At 41.1% G+C, this 27100-nt stretch overlaps 9 protein-coding genes across 9 annotated transcripts; 6 read left to right on the top strand and 3 right to left on the bottom strand.

The window, feature by feature from the left end:
• Nucleotides 1-531: 531 nt before the first annotated feature.
• MELLADRAFT_78765 (uncharacterized protein) lies at nt 532-2554 on the bottom strand (the record flags this gene model as incomplete). The annotated part of the gene is made up of 7 exons (XM_007414087.1): nt 532-1025; nt 1097-1163; nt 1229-1303; nt 1408-1457; nt 1532-1865; nt 1945-2013; nt 2111-2554. 7 exons carry the CDS (start codon nt 2323-2325, stop codon nt 861-863), a joined length of 975 nt encoding a protein of 324 aa, XP_007414149.1.
• Nucleotides 2555-4510: 1956 nt separating this feature from the next.
• Nucleotides 4511-5528, top strand: MELLADRAFT_110030 (uncharacterized protein; the record flags this gene model as incomplete). The annotated part of the gene is made up of 5 exons (XM_007414212.1): nt 4511-4553; nt 4643-4719; nt 4798-4891; nt 5031-5180; nt 5293-5528. 5 exons carry the CDS (start codon nt 4511-4513, stop codon nt 5526-5528), a joined length of 600 nt encoding a protein of 199 aa, XP_007414274.1.
• A 3313-nt stretch (nt 5529-8841) lies between these two features.
• On the top strand, nt 8842-9366 carry MELLADRAFT_110029 (uncharacterized protein; the record flags this gene model as incomplete). The annotated part of the gene is made up of 1 exon (XM_007414213.1): nt 8842-9366. The coding sequence occupies one exon, from the start codon at nt 8842-8844 to the stop codon at nt 9364-9366; it is 525 nt and encodes a 174-aa protein (XP_007414275.1).
• Nucleotides 9367-10776: 1410 nt separating this feature from the next.
• On the top strand, nt 10777-12481 carry MELLADRAFT_91266 (uncharacterized protein; the record flags this gene model as incomplete). The annotated part of the gene is made up of 8 exons (XM_007414214.1): nt 10777-10978; nt 11045-11131; nt 11213-11317; nt 11376-11473; nt 11545-11848; nt 11915-12010; nt 12063-12173; nt 12237-12481. The coding sequence occupies 8 exons, from the start codon at nt 10777-10779 to the stop codon at nt 12479-12481; spliced, it is 1248 nt and encodes a 415-aa protein (XP_007414276.1).
• A 982-nt stretch (nt 12482-13463) lies between these two features.
• MELLADRAFT_110028 (uncharacterized protein) lies at nt 13464-14211 on the top strand (the record flags this gene model as incomplete). Its single annotated transcript, XM_007414215.1, has 4 exons — nt 13464-13578; nt 13639-13719; nt 13758-13907; nt 13976-14211. 4 exons carry the CDS (start codon nt 13464-13466, stop codon nt 14209-14211), a joined length of 582 nt encoding a protein of 193 aa, XP_007414277.1.
• Nucleotides 14212-16433: 2222 nt separating this feature from the next.
• On the top strand, nt 16434-18027 carry MELLADRAFT_91265 (uncharacterized protein; the record flags this gene model as incomplete). The annotated part of the gene is made up of 5 exons (XM_007414216.1): nt 16434-17164; nt 17255-17592; nt 17652-17659; nt 17823-17894; nt 17962-18027. The coding sequence occupies 5 exons, from the start codon at nt 16434-16436 to the stop codon at nt 18025-18027; spliced, it is 1215 nt and encodes a 404-aa protein (XP_007414278.1).
• A 628-nt stretch (nt 18028-18655) lies between these two features.
• Nucleotides 18656-19546, bottom strand: MELLADRAFT_91264 (uncharacterized protein; the record flags this gene model as incomplete). The annotated part of the gene is made up of 1 exon (XM_007414086.1): nt 18656-19546. One exon carries the CDS (start codon nt 19544-19546, stop codon nt 18656-18658), a length of 891 nt encoding a protein of 296 aa, XP_007414148.1.
• Nucleotides 19547-20870: 1324 nt separating this feature from the next.
• MELLADRAFT_110025 (uncharacterized protein) lies at nt 20871-24317 on the top strand (the record flags this gene model as incomplete). The annotated part of the gene is made up of 10 exons (XM_007414217.1): nt 20871-21045; nt 21143-21559; nt 21764-21832; nt 21907-22023; nt 22345-22377; nt 22405-22896; nt 22972-23120; nt 23176-23624; nt 23703-23754; nt 23850-24317. 10 exons carry the CDS (start codon nt 20871-20873, stop codon nt 24315-24317), a joined length of 2421 nt encoding a protein of 806 aa, XP_007414279.1.
• Nucleotides 24318-25841: 1524 nt separating this feature from the next.
• Nucleotides 25842-26585, bottom strand: MELLADRAFT_66244 (uncharacterized protein; the record flags this gene model as incomplete). The annotated part of the gene is made up of 1 exon (XM_007414085.1): nt 25842-26585. One exon carries the CDS (start codon nt 26583-26585, stop codon nt 25842-25844), a length of 744 nt encoding a protein of 247 aa, XP_007414147.1.
• Between the last annotated feature and the right edge of the window lie 515 nt (nt 26586-27100).

Raw genomic sequence — 27100 nt, 5'->3', positions numbered from 1 at the left:
GAGTGGCATATCACACGAAAACTGTCTCCAAGTGCTCAGCTCCTCTACGCCCTAGGGTCATTGGATGTGTGGTTGATTTGGGCGAGGCACACGGCGATACAGAGCAAAATGTAACCTGATTTGAGTCAGTCAACTATATATCTTTGACCAACCACGCTCACATCAACAGCTTTCAATCTTTCTGAGACTGAAGTATGCTTGGGCTTGTGAAGATAGGGTCTACGAACTGTGCGCTCGGTGCTTGATGGTCACTCCACGCTTCAGTCTTTTGTCAAGCTTCTTGCCCAGGCACCCAAACATCGAGCCACGTCTTACCCTAGACTCACACTCTACAGCCACTTTCGCCCAGTTAATCTGATGTCAGGTTAGACAATGCATCATTGATTGGTCGAGAGAGTCCCATTGACAGACTTACTGCCAAGTCCACTTGGTGAAAAGGATGCGACAGGACTTTATCACAACGTATTTGCACTCGGAAATGTTACCAGGTTTCGGGCCAAATCGTATTCAAATGATTCGACTTTTTCACATCCACCGCACATACATCTGGTTTTATCCAGCTAGACCCCAACTCCTAGTCAATTTACATGTGTTGAAGTTCCACATGTGATAAGATAATCACCAAGTAAAGAAGTGTAGAAAACATTGATCAAGGATATTGATTGCGATACAACTCTTACAATTGAGGTTAACTCTAGAATAACTGAAATGTTTTGATTGAGGTGAATGACTTTGTACACAAAAAAAAAATCAAAAACTGATGAAATTTGGAATATTCACAATCGCATGATGGCTTGCTTTTTGACTGCTATTGTAGAAAGATTTTTGTATTTTTTTTACCGGGGGAGAGGATATGAAGATCAAGATTGAGTAATAGAAGGTATTTGTTGATGATTGTCTGGGTCAGGTGAAGGAGAATGATCAGAAGAAGAATTGGTAGGTGATTCAAGAAACCGTTGACGTCCTTCTTGAGCGCTTAACTTTCTTATAGATCCATTCCTAGATCGAATCGTTACAGAACCATCCTAAGAGATTCCCACAAGAAAAACAACTCAATACTTTTGATGATTGGAAAGAGAAAGAGAAGAATACTGACTGGGTTTCCAAAGTAGGCATCTTGTGCCATTCCACAAAATAGGCCGACTTCCAGAACACCCGTGAGCCTGTGATTGTTGATGGATATCAGGATCATGATCTCCATTCAAAATCAAGCAGAAAAAACTATTACATCTTAAGTCTGTAACCGAGTTCCATAGGATCGCGCATGTAGACCTCATCAAATGGAGCATCAATCACAAAGTTTCTAGGTAGATTTGATAAGAAATCAAGGCGCCAGTGACAGCAAAGAACGAAACTCAGGGTAACATCTCAGATTTCGCACTCAGAGGGCTTAGATTTACGACCTACCCATTATCAGTTACCACAGGACCAGCTTTGGATTTTCCCATTCTTAATGACTTGAAGAAAGAAGCACACAAAGTCAGTTATGAAATGAAACGAGAGATTATCAAAAAGAGAAACTCAATCTCACAGCATCCGGGCAACCCATTTTTTGAATATTTCTAATCACTTTAGCCCAAGCAAATGGTACCACTTCGATTGGAACACCACCTTTCCATTTAGATCCTAATACACCTGAATCTTTTCTAGCATCGGCTACTAAAACAAATGTTTCAGCAGCTTCAGCCAAAACTTTTTCTCTTAGATGACATGCACCACCTCCTTTGATGGCATTTAAATCTGCATCTACTTCATCGGCTCCATCGAGGGTGATATCTAGAGATGGAAATTGATCTACGTCTCCTAAGTTTAAACCGGCTTTGACAATCAGTTCTTTAGATTGGAAACCAGTTGGGATAAACCATCTATTGATCCAGATATGAGTCAACATCAGTTTCAAATTCGATGGGTTTTTTTAGTACTTTAAAGATGAAATACGCTTACCTTGACTCATTAGCTTCAGATCCTTGTTGAACAATCCTTTCAACAACGTAAGGTACTGTTGTACCGCTCCTATTATAACAAAAGATAGGAGTACCAGCCAAAGAGGAGAGGATGATTTGGTTCCGAGTGGATATGTCGTATGAAATGATTAGGATGTGAAACTGACCCAATACCAATGACCCGATGGTGAGGTAAGATATGTTCATCTACGGCAACATAGGCAGCTAATTGTTTCGCAGCTTCGAGTTCACTCAATGCAGTTGGATCAGTGGGAGGTAAAGCTTGACGAGTTTCTCCTTTCGGATCAGGTTTAGAATGTAAGGGAGAACGAGATGCATTCGAGAATGGGTTTGATGGTTTTGATTGAGTGATAGTTGACATGATCGAAGGATAATGATGAGGATGATAACAATGAGTAAGAGTCAACAGATTTTGAATGCTTCTGATGGCCAGATTGCTGAAGGTTTTCAGGTTTAATAGATCAGCGAGCTTGATTATGTAGCGATTTGTTTGATGATATCGATTTGAAGTTTCAGATTTCCGAATCGGTTGAATGGTTGATTTGATTGAGATTGGATAGAATGGATGCGAGTGGATGAAAGGTTTCAAGTGATTGATTGAGTAAATTGAGAAGATGACGAAATAGGTTCAGATCAAAAGTAATCCTCAAATGTGTAATTCTACTACAGCTTCAGCCAAGTTTCAAGTTTTAACTCAAGCCTCTATACAATACTATTCAGAATCTGATCCTGATACTTCTCTTCACCCATCCTCATCAATTTATACTTCCCATCGATCCTCATCAATCCTTCCCTTCATCAATTGCAACTTCAATCATTCATCGGAATTGCTTCTACCATCCACAGCCTCTTACATATCTCATTGACGTCATTCATATAGCCATCCCCTCATTCCTATTCAAGCTTGACCACACATTTCTCATTCGAGCACAGCTCACAGCTCATACATACCACATCAGCAGATACGAGACTACAGTCTGGATTTTGAAAGAATCGATTGGCAATACAAGCATTGACTTCACTTGTGGCGAAAAAGGTATAAAAGACTGCTTTGATTTTATAGATCAACGGTGGTCAAATTCAGAGTTAAAGTCAAGTTCACAATCATTCGCGAATCCCGGATATGACCTTTGAGTGAGGATTGATTCCTGTGACCATAGACATGTTTTCATTCAAGAATGATCAACGTGATCATTGTCAATGTTGTGATTTTTTGGATTTTAAATCCTGTGACTCACTCTGGTACAATCATGCTGCAAATCAAACAGCAAAGACATTTTGGTTTTGCACAAATGAGTCTTTCCAACAGAGTAATACACCATTCCAAGTGGTTATCAAAGGTTGAGCTCGTCTTCCATGAATATGAATATCATGATTTTTGGTTGTTAATTTCAAACCTTTTTTTTTGGTTATCCCTTTTTCTGACAAAGATACCTTGGTATGTGTCAAGAAGAGTGATCCACCAAATAAATTCATCTTTGATGACTTGCTTTGTAAATTGTGATTGATTGAGATCATCAGCAGTTGACAGTTTCTTGTAAATCTTACTGGAGATTTTCATCCCAAGTGAAGGAATGCTTGATGTGAGCGGAGTGATTTTTTCCAAAAAGTTTGTTAAAAATCTTAGATTTGAAGACCAGCAGATTCAATTTAGGTACCCCCAAGTGATCATCATCAGGAGTTGAGCTCCTTTTGAGCTAATCACAACCCTCCAGTCATGAGCGCTGGGATGCACACATAGATTGTAAAATTTAGTTCTATCTCCTTCCATTGAACTTTTTCATGAATTAACTGCTTTTGATGTTCTATACAAGCTCTCAATTACCTTTACAACATCATCAAAATCCAACCGGTTAACTGACAGGTTTTCTACAATTTGTGATGCGTCCGGATAAAATTGAAACTTGAAGTACAGGCTTGTTTTTGTGTCTTCTTGAATTGGCCTTTTGTGGTTCTGTATAGATTCTTCTTCTTACTCCAAGTATCTAGATCACTTTTTTACTCGCCTCTTAAAGCTTTATTTTTGTTGATGAAAGGCAAAGATTCATGAGAATCACACCCAATAAAGGGATTAAAGGCTGTCTGGCAGTGGAGTCTGAGACTTGATTGGGTGAAGCTATGGGTTCTTGTATGAATGAGTATGGGTTTAAAGAGAGCGCATGAAGTCAGAGGTGGTTGTTGATCGATGATATCATCACTTCTTCCAACTTCTTCCTCAGTCAAAACCATTCGAATCACTACATCAACGTAATCCTACTTCACTGACACAACTTACTTTACTTCGTTCTATCGAGAAAAAAGATGAGTTTCAGGGAACCAAGTCCAGGAGGACTCGAAGAACTTCACATGTGAGAAAACATTTCGTTCCTAAAAATCTCACATCAGTGGTTTATGTCATATTTAAGATCTTTCAGCCAACTATAAAGAGCAAGTAATGTGATCAAAAAATGCATCTATGACCAACTCAAGATCCTCCAAAGCTTGATGTTCTGTATACTGACGTGATTTTGAAAATCAGATGTTCTCATCCAGTTCTAAAACACAAGATGACCAAGTTAAGGGATCGAACCACTCAACCAGCTGAATTCCGTAAGCTATTTAAATCATTAATTCTAATACTATGATCTGGATACCTTCAATCGGCATGATTAAAAACTTTGGGTCAATTATCTTTCAAGGAAAACTCCTCAGGGATATTTCAATGTTGATCGGTGTGGAAGCTTCCCGTGACTTACAAACTTCACAGGTCACAGGCGTCAGTGATGATCTAATTCGTTTGTTTATCAAACCTGTTGAGATCTTGATCTTGAAGATCTTCTTGTCTTTTCTACAGCTCAACTCTCCACTAGCACCTTACACTGGGACTTGTTTGACTGATCGGATAGGACTTTCACCCATCTTACGAGCAGGAATAGGAATGACAGATGGTCAGCATTTTCGAATTTCTGAAATTCTTTACTCGCACAAATCAAATTCATCACAAGATCTAGCTGAGATATCTTTACATCTTGTGACCTATCCTTCATGGTACTTTCTTCACATCTACGCCATACACACTCTCAACAGCCTTTCTCGACCTTTTTCCTGAGGCGTCGGTCTTCTTCCTCGGCCTTTTTCGTGAAAAGGTTTCATTAGAACCAGTAGAGTATTATCAAAAGCTCCCTAACATTCCATCTGTGGATACTGTCTTTCTTCTCGATCCAATTCTTGCTACCGGTTCGTCAAACTTTTTTTTCATGAACTCTAACTCCAAATCAGTCTCCTCAGTTCTCATACCAACTAAAAAGACGTTTATACCAAGCTGATGATTTCGTTCCAATTTCCACAGGTGGTACAGCCATCGCAGCTTGTAATATGTTAGTAGATTCAGGCATCCCGATTGGAAGAATTAAACTTATTACGATTCTAGCAAGTATGCCAGGTCTTCAATCGGTTTTACGTGAATGTCAAGGTTTAGAGATTTGGTGTGGAACAGTAGATCAAGAACTTGCAAAGGGTGGAATGATCTTACCTGGTTTAGGAGATGGAGGTGATCGATTGTTCAACACGTTTGCTGAAGTTTAACTTCACATCCATCCCTCCAGAATCACTTTAGGTTCGATTTTTCTTCGTGATTTAGGCTCTCAAACTCATAGGACTCATGTGATTTCATGAGTTGTAATAATATATATACATGTATAGACTGAGAAACTGACACTGGTATTACGGTCAAGAGTCATGCCAAGTTGATTTGATTTCTTTGGGCTCGGTCTATAAGCTCCCGAAGAGTGAGTTCATAACCTTGGATGAGGCCTATGGATCACTTGAGGCTTTTTGTTGTGGTCATTTTATTGAATTATTCTCAATTCAAATCAACTGGAGTGTCAACAGATGACGAATTCTTGTGAACATCAAGGTCTGCTACTCAATGAAAAGATTAAATCAAGAGAGCAAGGATTGATTCTTCCTTTTGCCTTGCAGCTTGGCACAAGAGATGTCATGAACATTTGTCTTACAAGGTGTCCTATTTGTTTCTTGTCTACACCATTAGAGAAGATTTACTTCCCAATTTGACTATTCAGTTGTTGCTCAGGTATGGAAGTTTATATAATTGTTATTAGTTGGATTGTCAAGACATGTTGTCTGGACTGCATGTTACAAATCAGAGCATAGTGATCTGGCAATCAAGAAAGTATGAACATTTTGTGGTGTATTACTACCTTTGCTAAAAAGGTTGACCGGGTCGACCGCGAAGGAGAAGAGAAGAGATGCCAAATTTGGCCGCAGCCTGCTGCGCAGCGCATCCAAATTCAAATTTCGCTCGATCCAAAAAATGATCGAGTTGTCAAAACACTCATTGTGACCGTCTTACGGCAACTAATGAGATTAGTTACAATCAGTATTTAGCTGAATACATTGAGATCGTTCAAACAGCCGACCTGCGACTCATCTTTGATGATCGTAAACTCATCGTTGGACTCCCTATCTAAGCTTTCTTGGTGCAACGGTAAGGTGTGAGAACCTTGTCATCGCGGTGCACAGCTCGGCGCGTGTTCGAGCCGCCTGGATATTTTTGAACTTGTGTGGGTTGACCTCATGATACAAAGAAAGCAGAAGTCTTTAAAAACTTTTTTTTGCCTTACCCACCAAAAGCTCAAAGAGGGTCATTATGGAACAATGATGGCACTGACACATCTCTGAGATGTACTTCTCAATTTTGTTCCAAATTTCAGCAAAAATGCTACACCCTGGGGATTGAACCCACAAGCAACTACAACCATTGTTGATATTGAGCAATGCGCCACCTACTACTGTATACTGCTAGTCCACAGCGCTTTTCATTTCCTCGAATCAGCAAGATATAGATGAAATCGGAACAAGTCGCATAAGCCAGCTGTTGGCGCGACTTTGTCATAATCTAAATCAACTGAATATCGGTCGTGACCAATCTTGGTATCTATCATAACCACCAGGTCACGTTGAGTGTTCTGACAACCCGATTGTTTTTTGGATCGAGCGAAATTTGAATTTGGATGCGCTGCGCAGCAGGCGCTGCGGCCAAATTTGGCATCTCTTCTCTTCTCCTTCGCGGTCGACCCGGTCAACCTTTTTAGCAAAGGTAGTATAATCTTTCAAGGCTAATCATCTTTGCCAGAACATTTGAAAATGCCATGACCAGTTGTTAAAAGTTGAGTGCCAGTGAGCTAAGGGCCCGTTTGGTTGCGTTTATTTTTCTGCGATTATGCCAATACCACAGTCAAATAAACGCAACCGAATCTTGACCGTTTGGTAACCCAAATATAGAGATTATCATACCTCAGTATTCGGTTGATAATCTCATAATCTGAGTTAATTCTGTAATCTCCTTTTTGCGTTTATTTCCGATTGTAATCGGAATAATTCCGTACGTGAGACGGGGACTTGTCGAAAATTCGACTTTTTCTTTCCTCATCATTCAATACCTTCCTTTTTCCTTCAACTCCAACCCGGTCCATTTCTTTTTTTTCCTTTGACTCCAACCCGTTTCATTTCTTTTTTTTCTTTTTTCTTCACCCTTTTTTTGATCACCCTCAAGTTTCAACACACCTTTCAACGGCTTTCCATCCTCTTCTTCGATCATCCTCTTCTTTGATCATCCTCTTCTTCGATCAAACTTTTCCTCAATCAGATTCTTCCTCAATCAAACTCTTTCACCCAGATTCTTCGCTCAGATTCTTCTATCCTCTGCTTTCGATCAAACTCTGCTTTCAAACTCTTTCGCCAAGAATCTTCGCTCAGATTCTTCCTCAATCAAACTCTTCGCTCAGATTCTTCTATCCTCTGCTTTTGATCAAACTCTGCTTTCAAACTCTTTCGCCAAGAATCTTTGCTCAGATTCTTCCTCAATCAAACTCTTTGCTCAGATTCTTCTTTCGTCCGGATTCTTCGCTCAAACTCTTCTATCCTCTGCTTTCGCTCAAACTCTTTGCTCAGATTCTTCTTTCGTCTGGATTCTTCGCTCAAACTCTTCGCTCAGATTCTTTGTGCAAGATGCCAAAGGCCGATAAACCCGATAAAGCTCCAAGCACGTTGACAGCTCCAAACTGGACCAATGCAAAGTCTCGAGTGATGCTTGATGGATTGATAATGCAAAAACTGGCTGGCAAGAAGGCTGAATCGGGTTTTAAAAGCGAGGCGTGGACTGACGTGACCAAGGATTACAATGCTCAATTTAAAACCGATCTTACCAAGGGACAACTCAAGAACAATTTTCAAACTGTAAGTTCATTGCCTTCTTGTTTTGTATTTCATTTCATCTTTCTCACTACTTCTTGTTATGCTACACAGTTGAAGAAAGGATACGCCATTGTACACGACTTGAGAGGAGCCTCGGGCGCTGGATGGAACGAGGCGACTCAGATGATCGACGCAAGCCCACAGTTCTGGAAGGAATGGAACTTGGTGAGTATCTACTCATCACGTGTAATCAAATCTGCTGCTGACTGTGATCAATATTTGTTTGATTGCTGTAGACTCACCAAGGTGCTAGTGTATACGAGAAGAAAGCGTTTCCTCTTTACGACCTCATGCATGAGTTATGCGGTAACACCAACGCTTCAGCCGAAGGAATTGTCGGAACCCAGACGATTCAAACCAACCGCAACCAACCGACTAGTCAAATTGATGAACCTCAAGATAAATCGCCATCGCCTAGTGAAAAGAACGTATCTAACCATGGTTCCGATGATGAATCTGATGGTTATAAGCTTCCTCCACCATTGAAGCGTCAAAGTGGACCTCAAGGTAAGCCCTTCTTTATCTTTTGTTTTTATTGTTTATCTTTTCTTTTTATTAAAAACAATGCTGACCTTCTCATCAATCCATTCCAGCTCGAGAAGCTGCTCTCTTGCCTCATGAAATGGCATTGGACCCGGATGCTAACGACAACTCTGACAATGACGGTATCACTCAAACTGCTGCGACTCCGACTCCCAAACCTTGGTCTTTCAGCAAAAAGCCAGCGCCTCGTGTCCGACCAAACACCAAGGCCAAACTCGCCGCTTCTTTGGACAATTCAGCTGAATTGCTCAAGGACCAAGCTACTCAAGCCATTGATCGTGAGATATTGAAAGCGAAGACTGTTGCTGCTCATGACGCTGCGAAGGAGGCAATGTTGATTACTGCGGCTCGATTGGATCAAGAATCGTTGGCCTTCAGACACACAACCATCCCCTCTCAAGAGAAAGCTATGTCAATCTTCAATAAAGACTGGAAGACACACTTCGGTAAGGATCCGAAAGCTGCATCTGAAGCCATCCTACTTTTCGAGCATGAGGACAAATGTCGAACCTTTATCAACTCTGATCCTGAGCTGAGATGGAGTTGGCTCGCTTTGAGCCTCGGGTATACGGTTGTTGATGAGAAGGAAAAAGAAAATGAATGATAGTTTTCTTTTCAATGATAGTTTTTCTTATCATCAAATCCAAATTTTGTTTTACATTACTTTAACAATTTACAATCTTATGGTTTTGTTTTACATCACTATAATATGCTATGCTATGCTATTCTTTTATTTTTTAGATACTTTGTCCAAATGAAATACATGTTTTTTAGATACTTTCACTACACCAAAGTGCATCTTTTCCCGGGGGTAAAGAAAAGTACTGCGCGCATAGAAAAGTATGGGTTCTCCACTTTTCTATACCCATAAAGCACTTCCTTTTCAGCTTTCTGTGTATCAACCAGGAATTGAGGGCCTTGACATGTACTAAGATTGTGCTCTTATGGTATCACACTCTCAATTTGTAACACTTTCCAATTGCTGTACACTTCTCCAAAAGCAATGTATTATACAATTGATTAATAATTTAACCTCATTGAGCCTCATGTGCTTTACGAAAGCCAGCCGCCCGTTGGTATGTAATATGTATGACATACAAATACACAGCCTCTTGCCCATCCTCTAAACTTAGCACGCACCCATCCCCCACATATTCTTTTTTTTCATGTGTATGTTGTACAAATATCCTCACAACACTTTTCTATACTCACAACGACTGTTTCCTGCGTATTTAATTGGAGTTATCACTGTCATCAGACAGAACGTATTTAAAGGCTACTGACTAGCTCACTGGACAACATTGACTTGTATCATCCTGAACACGGTCATTCTGCTTTGTTTTGTGATGTGTCAGCTGTGCTCCGCTGACAGACGTACCGATTTACTAATCGTTGCATCTTCTCTAACAGTCATCGTGATAGTTCTCCAAGAACTTACTTGCAAAAGAACTTCATTAATCACCATGGTTCCCTGCTGATACAACCTTCTTTTCTTTGCCGAGGGACCATCTCATCAATTCACAAACTTATAGTATTACAAACCCGGCATAACAAGACTGTAAGTTCGATTATATGAACTGATATCTGCCAACCTTGCAGTTTTCCGTGACGATTTCAATTTCTTCTTTGTGATTCAATTTTCTCTTACCTGTGAGTCAAACATCGATCTTATAATCTCTCGGACCACACTCTCTTACATATATTATGATTGTGATTTGTGTCGTCCGACTTTTACCTTGGGATCTATCATCTCCAGCTTCAAATTCATATCTTTGATATCTATATATCGTAAAGGTGCGTACGCTAGTCTCTCTAATGAAACGTTTGTAGATTCAACTCCATCAAGATGATTGAAAGCCTTTAGTTGCTGACCACGATTTGTATTCACATACTTTCATCTTTGACAGCTGAGTTTTACGACGCTCTGTTTTCACACCGCTACCAAACAAAAGCTTTCGGATCCAAGTGGTTTGTGTCTCTTGAGCTTGATTGTACATTTTTGGTTGTTTTACTCATGGCCTCTCTATTGTGTATTCCGCATTTTCCTTCAGATTTATTGGACTGTAGTGCGCCAGACGTGATGGACCCAAGTGCACCAGGCGTGACAAAACAAGTCATGCTGGATTGGCTACGAATCAACTATCCCAAATCACCAGTCTCGTCAGGCCTCAAAAAAGGCGAAGTGGAAGTGATAATGCGGAAAAAACAGCCTGAGTGTAAGGTTTTCCACATGTTTTTTAGGTTTTTGTTGCTATGGCTTATGAGAAATGAATGCTGTGGAGGTAAAGTATTCCCGGATCCAACAAGCAGCCGAGCATTGAATTTTCAGGGAATCAGTGGTTCAGACGGACCAGCTCAAGCTATAGATAGTAAGTGAATTGTTGCTTTTCAAAACACTCCAATCATATTCTCTCACAGATCAGCACGCTAATCTTCACTGAATATCATAGTTCCGCCAATTCCGTCCCGAACGGGTGCTTTGCAAGTAAAGGCGCAACGAAAGCGGGATGCTTCCCCCACCTCAAGTACAAAACCTACTAAGCGCACTAACTTGGGTGAGTTTCATACATAAGACAAATCACAGATGCTGATCATTGAGATCTGGCTCATAAGATCAATTCTCCACCCTGGGCCGTGTCAACTCTTTATTAGGCAATGATGTATCAGTCCATGAAATTCCCAGCCTATCCAAAAATAAAAAAGAAAAGAAGGTAATGTACTTTATCCATCTGTCAGTGTCTCTATCTATTGATTTTTGTGATTTTTATATAAACATGTTGAGCAGCAGCAAATATCGAAGAAGTTTCCTTTTCTTGAACCAGGAAAATCTTCGCATTTGGCCCTACGTAAACCAGCACTAAGAATACAAGAGCCGGGTATAAATTTAATGGAGAGAGATGAAAAGCGAGATCTCAAAGCACTGCAAAATTACAAAGTTGCACCTATTGATGGATCAACAAATCCCAGTGTGAAAGTTTCCAGCTCACCTGACCCCGAAAAACACAATATCATCCCTCCTGAGGTGTCCAAGATGGATGATCTCATTGATTTCTCAGACGTGGATTTGCTTTCCGTTGACGATTTAGGTCAGTGGTCTATCAATCCTTTTGTGACGTGTATTTCTTACTGAAAACCTTGTTTTGTGTGATCAGAAATCCAGCAAAAAGCCCCATCACACTCGTCATCGACTTCAATCTACAAGTCGGGAGTAGATATATTCTTGGAGGAAAGACTTCAAGTCGAAAAAGGTCAGTATTCCTTCAATAAGACCTGCGAAAGTTACTGACCCGTGCTTTTGAGCAGTACATATCCTTGAAGAATCAGTCTCCAAGATCTTGATTCGTATCAATGCCATTGAGAAACAGTCAAATGCTTACATTGTGCAGCATGAAAAGGACCAGTATGAATTAGGTAAATTGCATCTCACGTAAGAATGGAAAGGTCTCTGATTTATGTCTATCCTTGTGTTTACAGGCCACTCGCTTGAAGTAAACACCAATCGCGTTGAAAAGCAAGAAATGACTATCAACACCCTCAAAGACTCAGTTACAAACTTGAAGAAACAACTGGACCTCCTCCATCAGCAGTGCGAAACAGCAGAACAAGAAATTCAAACACATGAGCGGTGCATCATACAGCTGATGGAACACGACAACAATAACAAGGAATCGGACACAGAAGTGATGAACAATGAATCTGCAGCTGATGATAGTGATTAATTAATCAGCGACCAGTTTATTTCAAGATATTGTTGTGTATGACAGTTTTTACAATTTTCATTTAAATCTGCTTTAAATTTGATTGGCTTCATTCATGATCTTACTGTCCTGGTGACATGTGGTACAATGTATACTTTATATTATGGATGACTTGTTACAACTATTCAGTGTTCTATCAAGCACAATCTTTTTGTTTAATTTGCGACATGTAGTAGTCATTAGGTAATTCATCAAAGCAGGATGATTGCACTTTTCTGGGATGATCAAACGATCTCTTTATTATTTATATACAAAGAGCTCTATACAAAATGGCACATCAGAACGACTTGGATGAAATCCCTCTTCACGTATATGTCGATCCACTTACATTCTGCCCTCTTTGTTATTGAGAGCTCCTTAATTAAGAGAATCAAAATACCTATTTATATATGTCAATCACTGTGAGGTGAGTTGCATATCTTCAATATATACTCAACTAATCATGTAAGATTAGAAAACCCGCGTAATATCCATAGAAATCAGGTTTTCTAACACCGGTGTTTTCTAATTGCTACGTGACAAATACTGCAGCCTATTGCATTGTCACTGGGATGAATTAGAAAACGTTCGACTCTTAGCCCTTCGCATCATTTGTGATTCTGAACTCTCAGAGATTGAGTCATGAGATTTGAAGCAATAAATTCGATTTGATTGAACTCAATAAGACAAATGTGATCCCCACTACAGGAAACTCCACCAAATTCTCCCTTCACGCATCATTATTATAATTAGTATATAACCTCAACACTCGTGGACTCTATCCCTGAAGAGTTCTGAGAATCAGCCTCAAAAACATCATCGTGTGGTTTGGTCTTTCTTTCCAAGTATAGCTCCGATAAATCTTTTTTGAAATCGGAAAGAGGCTGATTTATCTTTGTCTCTGTATTTGACTTAGCCAGAGTCTTCAAAAGCAATTCCTATTCTTCCGCATTTGAATGTAATCATGTCCCAGCAGAGTCTTCGAGAAATAACCAATCACTATCCCCCGGTTGATGTACCCGAGGCTCCAAATCTTTCTCAATTTGCTCATTGTAAAGTGCTTGGCGTTGTTCCACAAGGTTAATAGTTCGTCTTCTCTCGTGTGAAATTCTCCTGACGTATCTTTGTCATGTTTCAAGATATCCAAGGGAGTCATTCAGTCTCAAAGGTGTCTGATGTGGGCGTAAGCGGAGAGAAGGAAAATGTGCGAAAGAATAAAGGTCAGTACTGCAAATTTCTCTTCTGGTGCCTTTGGTAGGTAGCAGCCAGTTAAATCAAACTCGACCTCATATTTCAGCACAAATGTTTGAGGAACAATTGGCTGAATTGAACACCCCATCAGCCACAATCGGGAAGAAAGCAGGCATCGAACTCTTCAAACAGATACAAGAGATACAACAGGTCAATGGTGCGCATACTTTCGGAATCAGTGACTCCTACCAGGGTCCCTCTGACTTTTATCTTGTTTTTGTTCAGCAAGCACCATGATACAGGTGAAGTCTCTCATGCATCGAGCCACCAGAGATATCCGCCTGTTGCAACTTAGGGTTGAGGATTTGGAAGTGGAAGCAATGGATATGCAGGAAAAGTTAGATTTGGCTAATCACCGTATCAAGACGCACGAGAGACTGATCCGGCGGTTTGTAGCGCCTGAAGATGTAGATTTTCAATACGAATACGAATTTGAATCCACTGATGAACCTTCCCATTGAGCATTTATGAATGCTCAATCAAAACCAAGTGTTTCGATCTAACAACTCCATCAGTTTGATACTTTCAATTTATTTGTCAAATAAATTGTACTTCATCATGAGCATGTCATATCCATTTTATATCACAAGTACTGTAGCTCAATCGTACCGTAGCTATTAGATCTACTTTGATTTTATTTTGTTACTCAACCCTTGTAGGATGCAGATAAATCAGGAAATCGTTGTGCTCTCTTATCAAAGTTGAAAATATGGGAGTTTTCAAATTTGGCTAGTATATAGCCACCATTTTTAAAGGCACTATATCTCAAGTGTGTCTGACCAAAGCTGCTGACGAAAGAAAAATCTTACCTGTGATGGTATTAGGATACCAAGAAGTGATGCCTATGCGATGAATCTCAAAGGTTGACATTGTTACATAGCAAAGAAATTAATTTTGATTGCTTTATAATCATGGATAACAAATCTTGATTTAGACCAAACTACATAAGGTGAGATAACAAAAACTACACGGCACCAGATGACCAACTTATTCAAAATTCCAAACAAGATCAAGAGAATTCCAAAAAAAACTTGTGTATAGGATACTTAAGATACCAAAACCGGCAAGGGTGCACTGGATCTACTTATTTGTGTATTCCATATAAGAGAGATGATTCAAAAAATTGATTGAGAGAGTTCCGAGAATAATCTGAATAGTTGATAATTGTTTGTAAAAGACTTTGACATAGACCAAACTACAGAAGGTAATTGGTCGCATACACTACACACCACTAAGTGGACTTCTTCATTGATTTTGATTAAGAGAGAGAGGATTCAAAATAATGATGACATTGATTGTGTATAACTTTCATATAGGTCAGACTATAAGATTATAAGATTGATGAGACATCACAGCACCAGAGGGACTTATTCATTGATCCCAAATAAGGCGGAGAGGATTCCAAATACCAAAAATGCAACACATATTTCAGAAAAGGTAACTATAAGAATTAAAAATGTCAATACAATTTCAAATGTATGTGTAAGTGTTAAACTTCAACACACCTTCAAGTTTGAACGGATTGAGAACCAGTGGTCCGCTTGCGTCCCTTGATGGTGGAAGGACAGAGGTTGGGAAGTTCGGGGGCCGGTGATATGGAGGGATTTGGTTTGCTTGCAAGGTTTGAATCCTCCCTATAGTTTGAAGCCGGTGAAGCCGGTGAATCTTATGAAGCCGGTGAATCTTGTGAATCTTGTGAATCTTGTGAAGCCTGTGAAGCCTGTGAAGCCTGATCGCTAGTAACCGCATGATGGTTAGCTTCACCCACGAGAGTTCTAGGTAAGGAATAGAAAGATATAGACGTACACATTTGGCTATATGGCCTTTGAAGGGGAGCGCAAGACCGTGGAAATCGTGGCCAAAGTAGACAACAAGGCCAAAGGTAAAGCCAAAGTTGAGTTATGACAGATAAAAGGATAGAAAAATCAAATGAAATGGTTTTGTAGAAGATAGCGGGTCTATGAAGCTGTGTAAGTATTTGAATGCAAGGTGATTCTTGATTTGAAAGGCTATTGTGAAGAGGATTTGTAAAGAATGAGGATGATGACTTGTGAAATGATCCTCGAAGGAGTCGCGGCGGCGTGACCTTCATGTTATGACGAATTCACTTGTTTATTAAATTGGTCGGCTTATTACGCTGTAACATTTAAGAGAGTACATATATGAGATGATATTGTACGAGTGGATCAGACAGAATCAAATGGAGGTGGAGACAAACTGCCCAGTTGACCAATGGATATTTCCTGAATTGGAAGATCCATCGGAAGTTTGTAAGTGTTTGTTTCATTTTGAATTGCTTGACACAACTTTTACAGTATGATCATGGTCATGGAAAGAGAAATGATGAACATAGAATTTGCTTACAAGATTATCACAAGTACGTTATAGAGTACTTCTGGCTTGATTGCATTGATGAATAATGAGGGGTGTTAGCACTGAGACATGAACGTGCTTTGATGTTTTGTGATGAAGATAAATATGCCCCACACACTCCTCAATCTTCACCAATATATCTTGGTCAGATTGTTACAAGGAAAAAGATGTAGGGTAAATCGGAGAAGCTTCTAATTCTATGTACAATTCGATCAGACCTTACATTCATCTGCAAATCAAAGTGTGCGTCACAAAGCTTCTGGGCAAAATTTAACTTTGATCATTCCCTTCAATCACTTTTACGATAATCATGATGTCCACCGATTTTCAAACTAACTGTGTGTTCCTACCAATTTCGATTCTGCAGTATGTTGGGGTTGGATCTGGTACCCCTCGGATCGATCCTGAACTTATTATAAAGAAAGCCACTACTTCTGAAATCCGAGAAATCCTTGTTTCGTTCTATCCTCATTTTGATTTTGATGAAACTGCAAAAGACGAACGCGCACTCCTCATAAGTATATTTAAAAAGATGGTTGCAAAACGTCTATCTTACGTGGTCATCCCCAGTTACAACTCTCCTCCAAGTCACTTTAAAGCTCCTTTAGAGCTTCCGCCACGGGCCGCTCGAGCATTCCTCATCTCTTCGGAATCTGATATCTACTCTGATCGCAAAGACATGTTCAGCCTGCACGGTCTCTTGAACCTTGAAAATGGGAACTATCGTCTAGTGGCGGAGAGCCTCATGGTGTTCATCCGAAGCTACAAACACCTCAATGAACAGGAAATCGATCACATCAAGTCATTTCGCGAAACTGCTCGAGACGCCCTCCATGATAGCACCTCTTACCTTCAAGAGACTCATGAGTCCATCGAGGGGATCCAGCTTCTGTTACGTGAGGTCAATCTATCGTCAAAACAACACGACCGATTGGAACACGAGCTCAGAGGTGCCATGATAAAATTAAAGTCACGTCAGATAATGTTTGATAGAAATGTTGAACAAGCCGGTTTGGTTTCTGCTTTGGTGGAGCATCACGAGTAAGTTTGGTCTTGTAAAGTCTCTGATTATGTGGTATCTGATTATTGGACTATGACACTGATGTTAAAGTCACGCTTTGTAATATTCAGGAACTTGTATGTCAAATATCGATGGGACTTTCCCGCAGATACACTTAGTCCTTCATTGAAACACGTTGATCAAGGTGGAGTCGATCACGAACCTCACGACTCCAAAATCCATGCGGCTGATGGAGAATCTCGAGTGGCTGTGGACAACAATGTATCTGATATTGCCAATGCTTATGAAGATTCTCTAGTGGCACTTCATAAGATTGTATCATTGCTCGAAGATGCTCACAAGGCAGTCGAAGTAACCTATCTCCTTTTGAATCAGGCTGAACTCTTCCCAATACAACATGAAGAACTCGCAAATTCCCTTGAAATAAAACTCGCAACCTTGAATTCACGTAAGGCGACTTTCCATCAAATTATTCGAGAGACTGGGCTTATCTCGGCTTTGCTGGAGTACCACAGGTAAGCTCAGAGAGTTTTGTGTGGTACATCGAAGTTGCTACCATGCATCGAGTTACTCATTTCTGATTTGGTCATTCAATAACGATTGATAATGTTAGGGCCCCGTTTGCTGAAAGTGTATCGGATATTGCTGAAGATTCAAATATAAGCCCTTTATTGAAAGGTGATGAAGAAGGAGACAAAACACTTCTGGAAGCTTGTTGAATTGACAAGACGTCATCTCAATCTATCTCAGGTCAGTTTTGACTCTGAAATTCCTCTTAGATACGGTCTGATAACATGATTCTTGCTGTTTTTCTAAGAACAGTCGAGTTCCAACCCATCCTGATACAGGTTTAACATGTGATATTCATTCATGTTGGTCGTAGAGAATATATTGCTATTGAATTTGCTATAGACTTCTGCTGCAAAGTGCATGTATCACACGAGCGTATCTAACTTGATCAAGTATTTTAAAAGGGGGTGGTTTTTATTATCATGATTGTGTAATTATCATGCTACATCGTGTTGCCCAAGATGAAGTTGTATAAATATTTTTACATGTGTGATGAAACTCTGCTGTTGGTATGATTGTGAGCACATAGGTATATGATGATAATGCTATATCCCGTCTGGGATGAAGCTGTATAGCTCCTCTTTTGAAGACGAACTCATCTGTGATCGCTGTTGATCTCTATTTAAGCAAGCAGCGACATTTTGAAGACGGGTGACACAAAGATGAGACCACAACATTGAAGAAGTACAATCAAATTGAGTGACGATACAAAAAAATAGACCACAGCATAAAAGACCCAACATGAATGCTGAGGAGACAAGCAAGATGGGAAATATTCTTAGACGGTAAGCAATTTGTAGACAGTTTCCAAAAGATCCAGTCTTGGTCGAGGCTTGATACTGTCACTAAAAGGGGGTGAGGCGGTGAGAAAGTTAGGATCAACATCGGAAATGATTGTCAAACCATCACGAAAATCAACTTACCAATAGTATATCAGGATATCACTCCTCATGTTGACGAAAGAGGGAGTAGTGAAACCCTTTCACAAGCACGTCATCACCCACTGGTTCATCACAGACAAACTTGATGTAAATATTGATGAGAACACTTAAGGTCATTGGACCCAAGTGTATAAATACATGCGGTGCTTGTTCTTGCAAAGTCATACGAAGCTCCTCCATAGATAATGTATGAACCCTTTCTGGTTGAACAACCTTGGGAGACTTGATAAAATCGGTGAGCCAGGGGAGGAACAAATCTTTGTCAACAAATACCTTATATAAGACTAATAAGCAATCACGCGGAGAATTGGATGGAATGACAAATTGGCGGTTGACTGAATGTACGGCCTCGGTGAGCTGTTTGCGAGTGGTCTTGCGGCTGAGAGGATCAAAGTCGTGAGATGATGATTTGGTTTCCATGGAGGCAGCAGGTTCAGGCAAAATGTGAGGCTTCAGGAGGGGAGCAACATCCGTGACATATTTGCTCCAGAGAAGATCTTTGAGATTACTGGGTCGCGAAGAAGTTTTGGGGTTGAAGTGAACCAAGATGCGATAAAGCTTAAGGCTAGTGATGCCCTTTGAGGATTTGGTTATGTTTGGTTGTAGAAAGACCTTGAGATCGTCATCTAAAGTTTGAACTTTCATCCAGTTGGCAGTTGTGGATTCCGGCGGCATGGCTTGAAAAGCATTGAATGAAGGAAGGAACGCCAATGGTGAACGCAATGTTGGCCCTCCTGGTGCTGTTCCTGGTTCCTCTTTCGTCGGCGCGCTTGTTGAAGGTCTTCCAGGCGGAGCTGAAGGCGATATAGTTGCATGTTCCGGATTGGCCTCGGTAGCAGAGTTTGGTTGACTAGCGGTTTTGGCGCCCTTACCCTTCTTCGACTTGGTCATGATCAGGCGGACTGATTGTATGTAAGTTGAATGAAAAAGATCCAAAGCGGAATCGACAAGGGTCCTAAGGAAAAACCTGATGAGATTATCTCAACATAGAATCAAGAGTTTGACATCAGATAGTGCGTACCTTTGAATTATAAGAAGAGTTATTTGATTGAAGAGAACAGAGACTTTGTGATAGATCAGACGTAACTGGAGCTAGAAGCAGAAAAACACAGTCAATTGGTGGCTTATTCACAAATCAAGATTATGATTGTACCTTTGAAAATCAAAGGTACTTATACAACGGTAAAGTACAAATTGTTGATCAAGATTAATGGGACCATGAGACAGAAATCGCTGGAGGTGATGCTTAAAGGGTGGCTGGGTCAGTAGTCTATTTAAGCACAGAGGTTGATGCACCAAGACTCCGGTTTTGAAGGAGAGTGAGATGAGAGCGAGATATGTCAATCACAAACAGGCTCATCCAAGTAAACAAAGGCGGCCAAGCAGTGAAGGTCTCTGCTTCTTGGTTGATCTCGTTCAATATAACGAAGATAACTCAAGACTGAAGAAGATGCAACTGATATGTTGTCTGGATGACATTTTGTATACTGTATACTTGACTCCAAATACACGGTATACACGTCAATCTTAGCTGGTGTCGTAACAGTCATCGAATTATAAGCAAGTGGGGGTAAAATAAAAGGTCTTTGTTTTTGTTTGTCCCAATTATATAATTGTAACTAGGAAAATGCCGAGGGGCCATTCACTATAGAAAAAGGTGGATAGTATACACGGGAATCTTCATGCCAACCTTTTGATTTTTCTGAGGGGTATCACTTGAATTTATTGTGACTGACACATCAACGTGGTTTGCCCATTTTTATCATCTTGCTTTTTTGTTGTCCTCCTAATTATGTAAGTAAGAGAATGCTGAGCGGCGATTCACTATAGAACATAAGCACGGGGATCACCATGTCAACCTATTAGTTTCTTTGAGAGGTATGCATTTGTTTCTGCTGAGTTGTCAGTAAAATGAAAGAAATTTGAGGAGTAGGATTCATTCATACGGCCCCAGATCATTGCCTTGGTAAACCTTTGTAATCATTTGAGGTGAGCTGATGATGATCAGTATCTTTTATTTGTCACCGCATGTATCTCAATAGTTTGAATGAACTGCGCGAACACAATCCAATGAAGAAATAGATATGTATGTAGTTTGATCACAGCATCCTTTTGTTGTTTTATCAAGCTCACAATCCGGACTATCTGATTCTCCATTTAAGTGATCAAACAGCTCCCAATTATTCATTATTTAGATCTTTGTCTTAGATTTGCAATGTCTTCAGGATCAATCCCTTCCTCTCGAGTCTTGCGAGGCCAATGTAAAGGTCAGAAATCAGCTACATCAGATCCACAACCACTTTCCGAAGACTCTACATTACAAGATATCGTCGCCACAGGGTCTAAAACATCCAGGAAGCGTAAAAATCCATCTGCAGGTTCAGATACCGGTAAGACATGTTCCCTGTCTTCATCCAATCTTCCTTCCCGTTTTTTTATGTTGCGTCTAAACTATTTTGGATTATACAATCCTTCCATTGATATAAGGAGCGCAGCAACTTGGGCTGGAACAAGACATATCCCAGCGTCTAGACGACGTCGGTGTCCCGGTTGGACCAAAGACGAGTTGTGTCCGATTGATCGAGCTCCTTGACAAATACACAAAAACTAAAAAGCCTAGGGTAGACCCCTCAGCCTCCAGGATTCCTTCGGGTCACAACACTCGGTCCAAGCTGAACTCGAACAAGACCAGCAAAAGCACTCAAGATGCAAGTTCCCTGGCCCAAATTTCCGATACTCAGGAGGCTTCAGTAGTTCACAACGATCCACCAGCATCGCCGAATCATGATTTCAATCTTCATGAGACATCAGAATTGATAAATATGATTGAACATGTTGGCTTGAATGGCCGAGGTCTTGATAAGGATACACTTGTGGCCATGTGTGACGAGTATTGGGATCTAAGTACGTTTTTTCTTGAATCAATACACGAGTTCCTAGCTGACAGCATGATATAATTTGGGCAGTCGTCATCCCCAGGCATTTGTTTCGATTCACACTTCCAAAACCACGATCTCAATCGCCTCCGACGCTCGAAGGTTTGGGACTCTTTTCATCATCAGAGCAACACGGACTGACATTTCAAACTTGTTCTTATGATTATTCCAGAATCTCATAACGCCATCCAATCTTTACAACCTGCAAGTCAATCAAGTGAGGTTCTCGGTAGCCAAAAAGGTAATCACCTAGATCACGATACTGAATTGAATGTCGAATTCTACTTGGAACTAACTGCAATCTTCTTGGCCCAGATGAACCAGCACGTATACAACCCGCGGAAACTCCTGATCAACGTTCAACATCGCCTGAACAAGTCTTGAACCACCCCAAATCCCAGCTGATACATCCCAAGCAGAACAAGCGAAAAGGTAAACAAAAGAAGGATACCAGCACATCTGATCTTCCCCCACCAAACACGTCTACGAGTGTGCAAGACACGAACCCACTTAAATGTAAGCGCTATGTGTTGAGAAATCCTGCATTACAACGGCAAGGGTAGCAGCTGACACCAGAACTTCAATTAAAAGCGGCAATCCGAAAAGGAGCAAGGAAGGGGAAAAGTCGAGAAATCTCTCCTCATGTTTCATTTGAGGTGCCGCAACCAAAATCACAAACAAGTGTGTTCCTTCATCTTTGTATTTTACATCCTTGAGAAATTTTAAACTAATTCGTACCTTTTATCTTACCAGAATCGATTCAGCAGGAAAAAACAGCGGAGTCAGGTGAGTGTTTCTGCGTGTTTACATAAGTGTTGCAGGGTGCTGATGCATATTCACACCGCAAAGTTGGTACATCAGCAGAACCCGCCCCTGAAGAAGACACAGCTCAGACCGATCTTGCAAGTTTGGAGCAGCAGGAATTATCTGAACCTTCCTCGACCTCCACTCGCAAATCCCGTCGGACTTGCAAACACCTTACCCCCACGCTTCGGCCACGCCCCAAAATACAAAAGCAAATGGACGTATCAGATGATGACTCGTCTCTGAATGAAGACAACAATAGTCGTACAAGTAGTTTTTCTGATGAACTCATGATTCAATCAGATGAGGACAATCAATCTCCTGGACCCCAGCCTACTAGAAAACGACAAGACAGACGCCGCGCATCCACACCACCCTGTACACACATGCCATCTTCACCAGCCGCAATGAGCTCTGCTCCTGATTTCGACGACTCCCCTGCTCGTGACTCGATTCCTAGCGAGAAATCCAACAACGACCCCGAATGGCGAACCAAATTTTGTAAGTCCTAGTATTTGGTGCGTTGAGATTAGCCTACCTCAGTCGAGTACTGATCTTTGCGCATGAAACCATCAGATCAAGTCAAACACTCACTAGACGAAACAAACCACCGACTTGACCTTGTCGTCCAAGAACTGAAGGTTCTTTCGCAGGTTGTGAACACCCTTACTGATGTAAAACCAAGCCCGCCACCCCCCAAAAAAATCCGTGGAGGAAGATGTGCAGTGAGTCTTCGATTCAAATCCGAGGGGATATAACTAGCTGACGTGAGCCATGTAGTCATGGATGCGACATCATATCGACACTCTTTTGGGGCGTAGGCCGAGCGAGGGCGGCTTACCTGCTGCGGCAACTGAAGCTGATAGGCAGGCATGGAAGTTTGATACTAACCTTGACACGCTTGATCCTTGTCTGGTGCCCTCAGGACAGGCTTCGACTACATCCGATCCCCATTTTCCTTACACCAACGGACCGGGACATCCGAAAGCTACACCCCAGCAGCTGGCAGTCATGTGGACCATGATGCAAGCCGTTGGAGTATCAAGTTTCCGTCCCGACTTTGACAAGTCCCCAAATGCAAGCAAGAACAAATGGCTGTGGGATTTAGCATTTCGAATCTTCATCAAACTAGCTGAGTGCAACGAATATAGTGGGGTGTTACTCGATGAAGAAAACATACCAGTCCTCAGGACAACTTTGATTACACGTGTCCGATCTCTAACAAAAGGGTGCGTCTATGTTCTGTCTCAATTATTGGCACCACTTTTCTCTCAATGCTTCATGTCTGAAATTTCAACTCCCTTCAGGCATAAGCAACAAGTGTGGGATGAGACTCGAAGGAAGCGTGCCGCCAGTGCCGTCCGGCGACGTGCTTGACACAGATATGTACGTCCTATCACACTTCATAGACCCCTTTCAATGTAATTCATCTGACTGAATGAACTCTTCAACAGTTGAAGAAGCTACGTGAGCGGGTGGTACTCTCAAAACCTCCATTGTGGCCCCTTACGACCATTCTCCAAGCCGCTTGTAGTGAAGATGAGACAGATCATGAAACCTGTGTTAATACCGAAAACAATGAATCAACATGTCACATCCACAAGTTGATGTGGCGTAGCGTAGAACTTACCAATACCTTAATCCTTTTGGACGAGTACAAAGCTAGGATAGACGATAGTAATCTGAAGCCAAGAAAGTCGCCCCCAGAAAACTCTAGCAGTCCAAACAACGGCCGCCCTTCACGACCTCGAATTCGATGCTCAAATCCAATAATCTCAGAAGATCCTGCACCCTCTGGACTTCCCATCGACTGCTATTCATCACAATATCTTGCGACTTTAACCCCATTGGAGAAGTCCGCGCTGGAAATTGATCGCACACCTATCCTGTCAAAGTTACCAATTGTCGAGTCTCTCAAATGATATAGCATATCATGAAGACGTTGGAGGTATTCCTTTTTTTCTAATCCGTAATCTGATTTTAGTGTACACTCGGATCAATTTGTATGCTTACATTTGAAGCCTCAAGTCAATTTCATTTGTATCTAACTCACTTTCTTGTAAACGAGTTTTGAAAGTTTCACGGGTCGTTCAACAAGCTCATTTTGTGTACAATGGTCACCAGATTGACAAAATCCATCTCTTATGCTCGAATGTATAGACCAATTAGTAGAGATCCATATGGTACTTGTGAGGGTTTTGTTATGATCAAAAGTTGCACAACTTGAACGGCAGCATCGATTTCTTAGATGAGAGTGTTATTGAAGCTCTCTGACAATGTTATGAACTGTATCAACATCAAGACACATTTAAGTCTTTGGGGGACTTAGTTCCAAGGCGATCAATAATTGCATACGTCTTTTATCCGCAAACAACATATGCAAACGGGTAGTTTGAATTGGAACAATATCAAACAATTCGTGATGTCGCGGAAAAAACTTGAGGCTCTTCACTTCGTCCCAGGCAATTCAACATTGAAAACAGAATGGACAAAGTGAAGAACATAAATATGAATCCATCTAGGCTAAAATCAACAAGTTTAGTTGATGATCTTACAACTTCAGGTTTGGAAATGAGAGCACTAGAGAAACAAGAATATCATATCCAAACAGCTTCATCTCCAAGATATTACAAAGCTGAATTTCGATATATACACAAATAGCTAAACAGGAAAATGAGACGAGCCATAAAAGTCTCGTTACCGCTCCATAGATAAAAGAGCCACTGTTGAAACCTTTAAACTCTTGTGGATTGAAGCTGGACTATACATCATCCATGCACAATGTGCAATGACTTCATCCAACCTCACGAGTACGCTTTCAGGCGTTTCCCATAATCATAACTCTACTTGCACATTTGGTTCATTGATTTTGGCGAAAGGGTTGTATTGATTAGGAGATAGCTGACGAAACAAATGTACATGTAGCCATGTGTCCTTGATGTTCTTGTTTCGTTCTGGATTTCGACGATGTACCAATATCTTCTGAATCTGCCCAAAACAGCGGTGACCTTTGTGTAATGACTTAAATAAGATAAAACTATCCTTACGGCTTTCCTTGAATGTCGAGAACTTCACATCCAAGTGCCTGACTTGATTGTAAAACATAGCTCGAGCTGACACCGGGGCAATTCCGAGAGAGCTTTGCTTGGACATTGATGCCCACTTTTCTGGTGTTACCCACGTACAATCTTCCTGTGCTTGTGAATTCAAGCGCGTAGTCAATAAATCCAAGATTTCAGGTTCAATCATTTCCATCTTGGAGTTTGAGACACGTCGTCCGAGGCTTTCTTCTGGTTCATATAATGCCTTCAACCGAGAAACATACGGCTTGAGAGCCTCAGGAAGATTTTCATTCTCGAGTATTGAAGCAATATTGCCCGCACGGTTGAAACTCTTCATGAAGGTAATTTCAAGTTCGCCTGCTCGTTTGTTTTTTAGAAGGAAAGTCAGCAGAAGTAAAAAAATGTGTGATGGATAGACTCACCCAGATGATTATTGTGACAAGACTTGAGAATGTCTCCCATCAACCTTTCAAAAGGGAACGACCACCAGGAGCGCACTGGGCCAAAGTTTGCAAGGCAGTTGGCAAGATGCATTGCTAGATGATGGTTGCATGTTGGTTGACAGTGATCAAAGAGAACAATCGAGCTCTCTAGGTATTGGCGGATGTGATGGCGGTATGATGAGATTATTTCTGATGTCATTACTCGCTTGAGTGCTAGATTAACTAGTGACACTAAGTGACAAAAGTTCTTGAGAAGTGAATTCTTGACTTCATCATGTCCATACCACATCGGGATCAGTATCAGAGGTAATTGAATGGTGAACAGGTTTCGCCATTCATCGGCTTTCAATTTACCAAATGATGCTTTGCCGAGAACAGGTATCGCACGCTTGATCCAGCTTGGGATATTAATGCGCGGAAGCAATGAATTGATTTCTGCCAGCATAGATGAATCAAACACTATCTGGTCAACTGGTGGCGGTTCCCATTTACCACTCCAACCTTCACCGAGAGGACTGAAATCTTCATCACTCGAATCTGTATCGTCTGGAAGCGAGAAATTACTTCGGTTATCATCTTCATTTTCTAATGCAACACCCGGATCTATTTGTGTCTGTTCAGCTGGGGAAGGATTTGAATGCTCAGAAAGGAGGTTCAATAATTCAGAAGTACTGATTGTCGGCATATTGTCTTCTTCATTTACGGTTTCTTTCATAGCCCAAAATCTCCGACAATGCCAGGCACATAGGCCAAGTAATAGGTTATGCATTGAATCGACTACGTGGAAGTGAATAACGTCCCAATACTCAAGATCTACTAAAACAGAGTAGCGAACCCCATGAGTTTTGAAAATGTGTTCTCGCTCCTGCACTGTTTGAGCATCTCGTGCTTGATAAGCCCAGATTTTGTGTTGACAAGTCGATCGTAAAGGCCAAGTTGACTGATCGAAGTTTTTTGCTTGATCCTTGGTCAAGAGACACATCGAGCAGAAATATCTTGCAGTTGCGCTTGGAAAACCAAGGGATCGTCGCAATGCAGGGATATCTGCCAGGAAAGGGAGCAAGGCAGCTCTAATGAGCCGTCCATTCTTGTGCTGGTGAGTTTGCGACAGAAGCAAGCCAGGGTTCCATAGACTTTGAAGCTGAGAAACCACTGGACGTAGCACCCAGTTCATTTGTTCCAGAGATGGCTCGCGTGGGC

The sequence above is a fragment of the Melampsora larici-populina genome (genome assembly GCF_000204055.1).
Source record: "Melampsora larici-populina 98AG31 unplaced genomic scaffold MELLAscaffold_41, whole genome shotgun sequence".
Lineage (NCBI taxonomy): Eukaryota > Fungi > Basidiomycota > Pucciniomycetes > Pucciniales > Melampsoraceae > Melampsora > Melampsora laricis-populina.
This window is presented reverse-complemented; position numbering and strand designations above follow the sequence as displayed.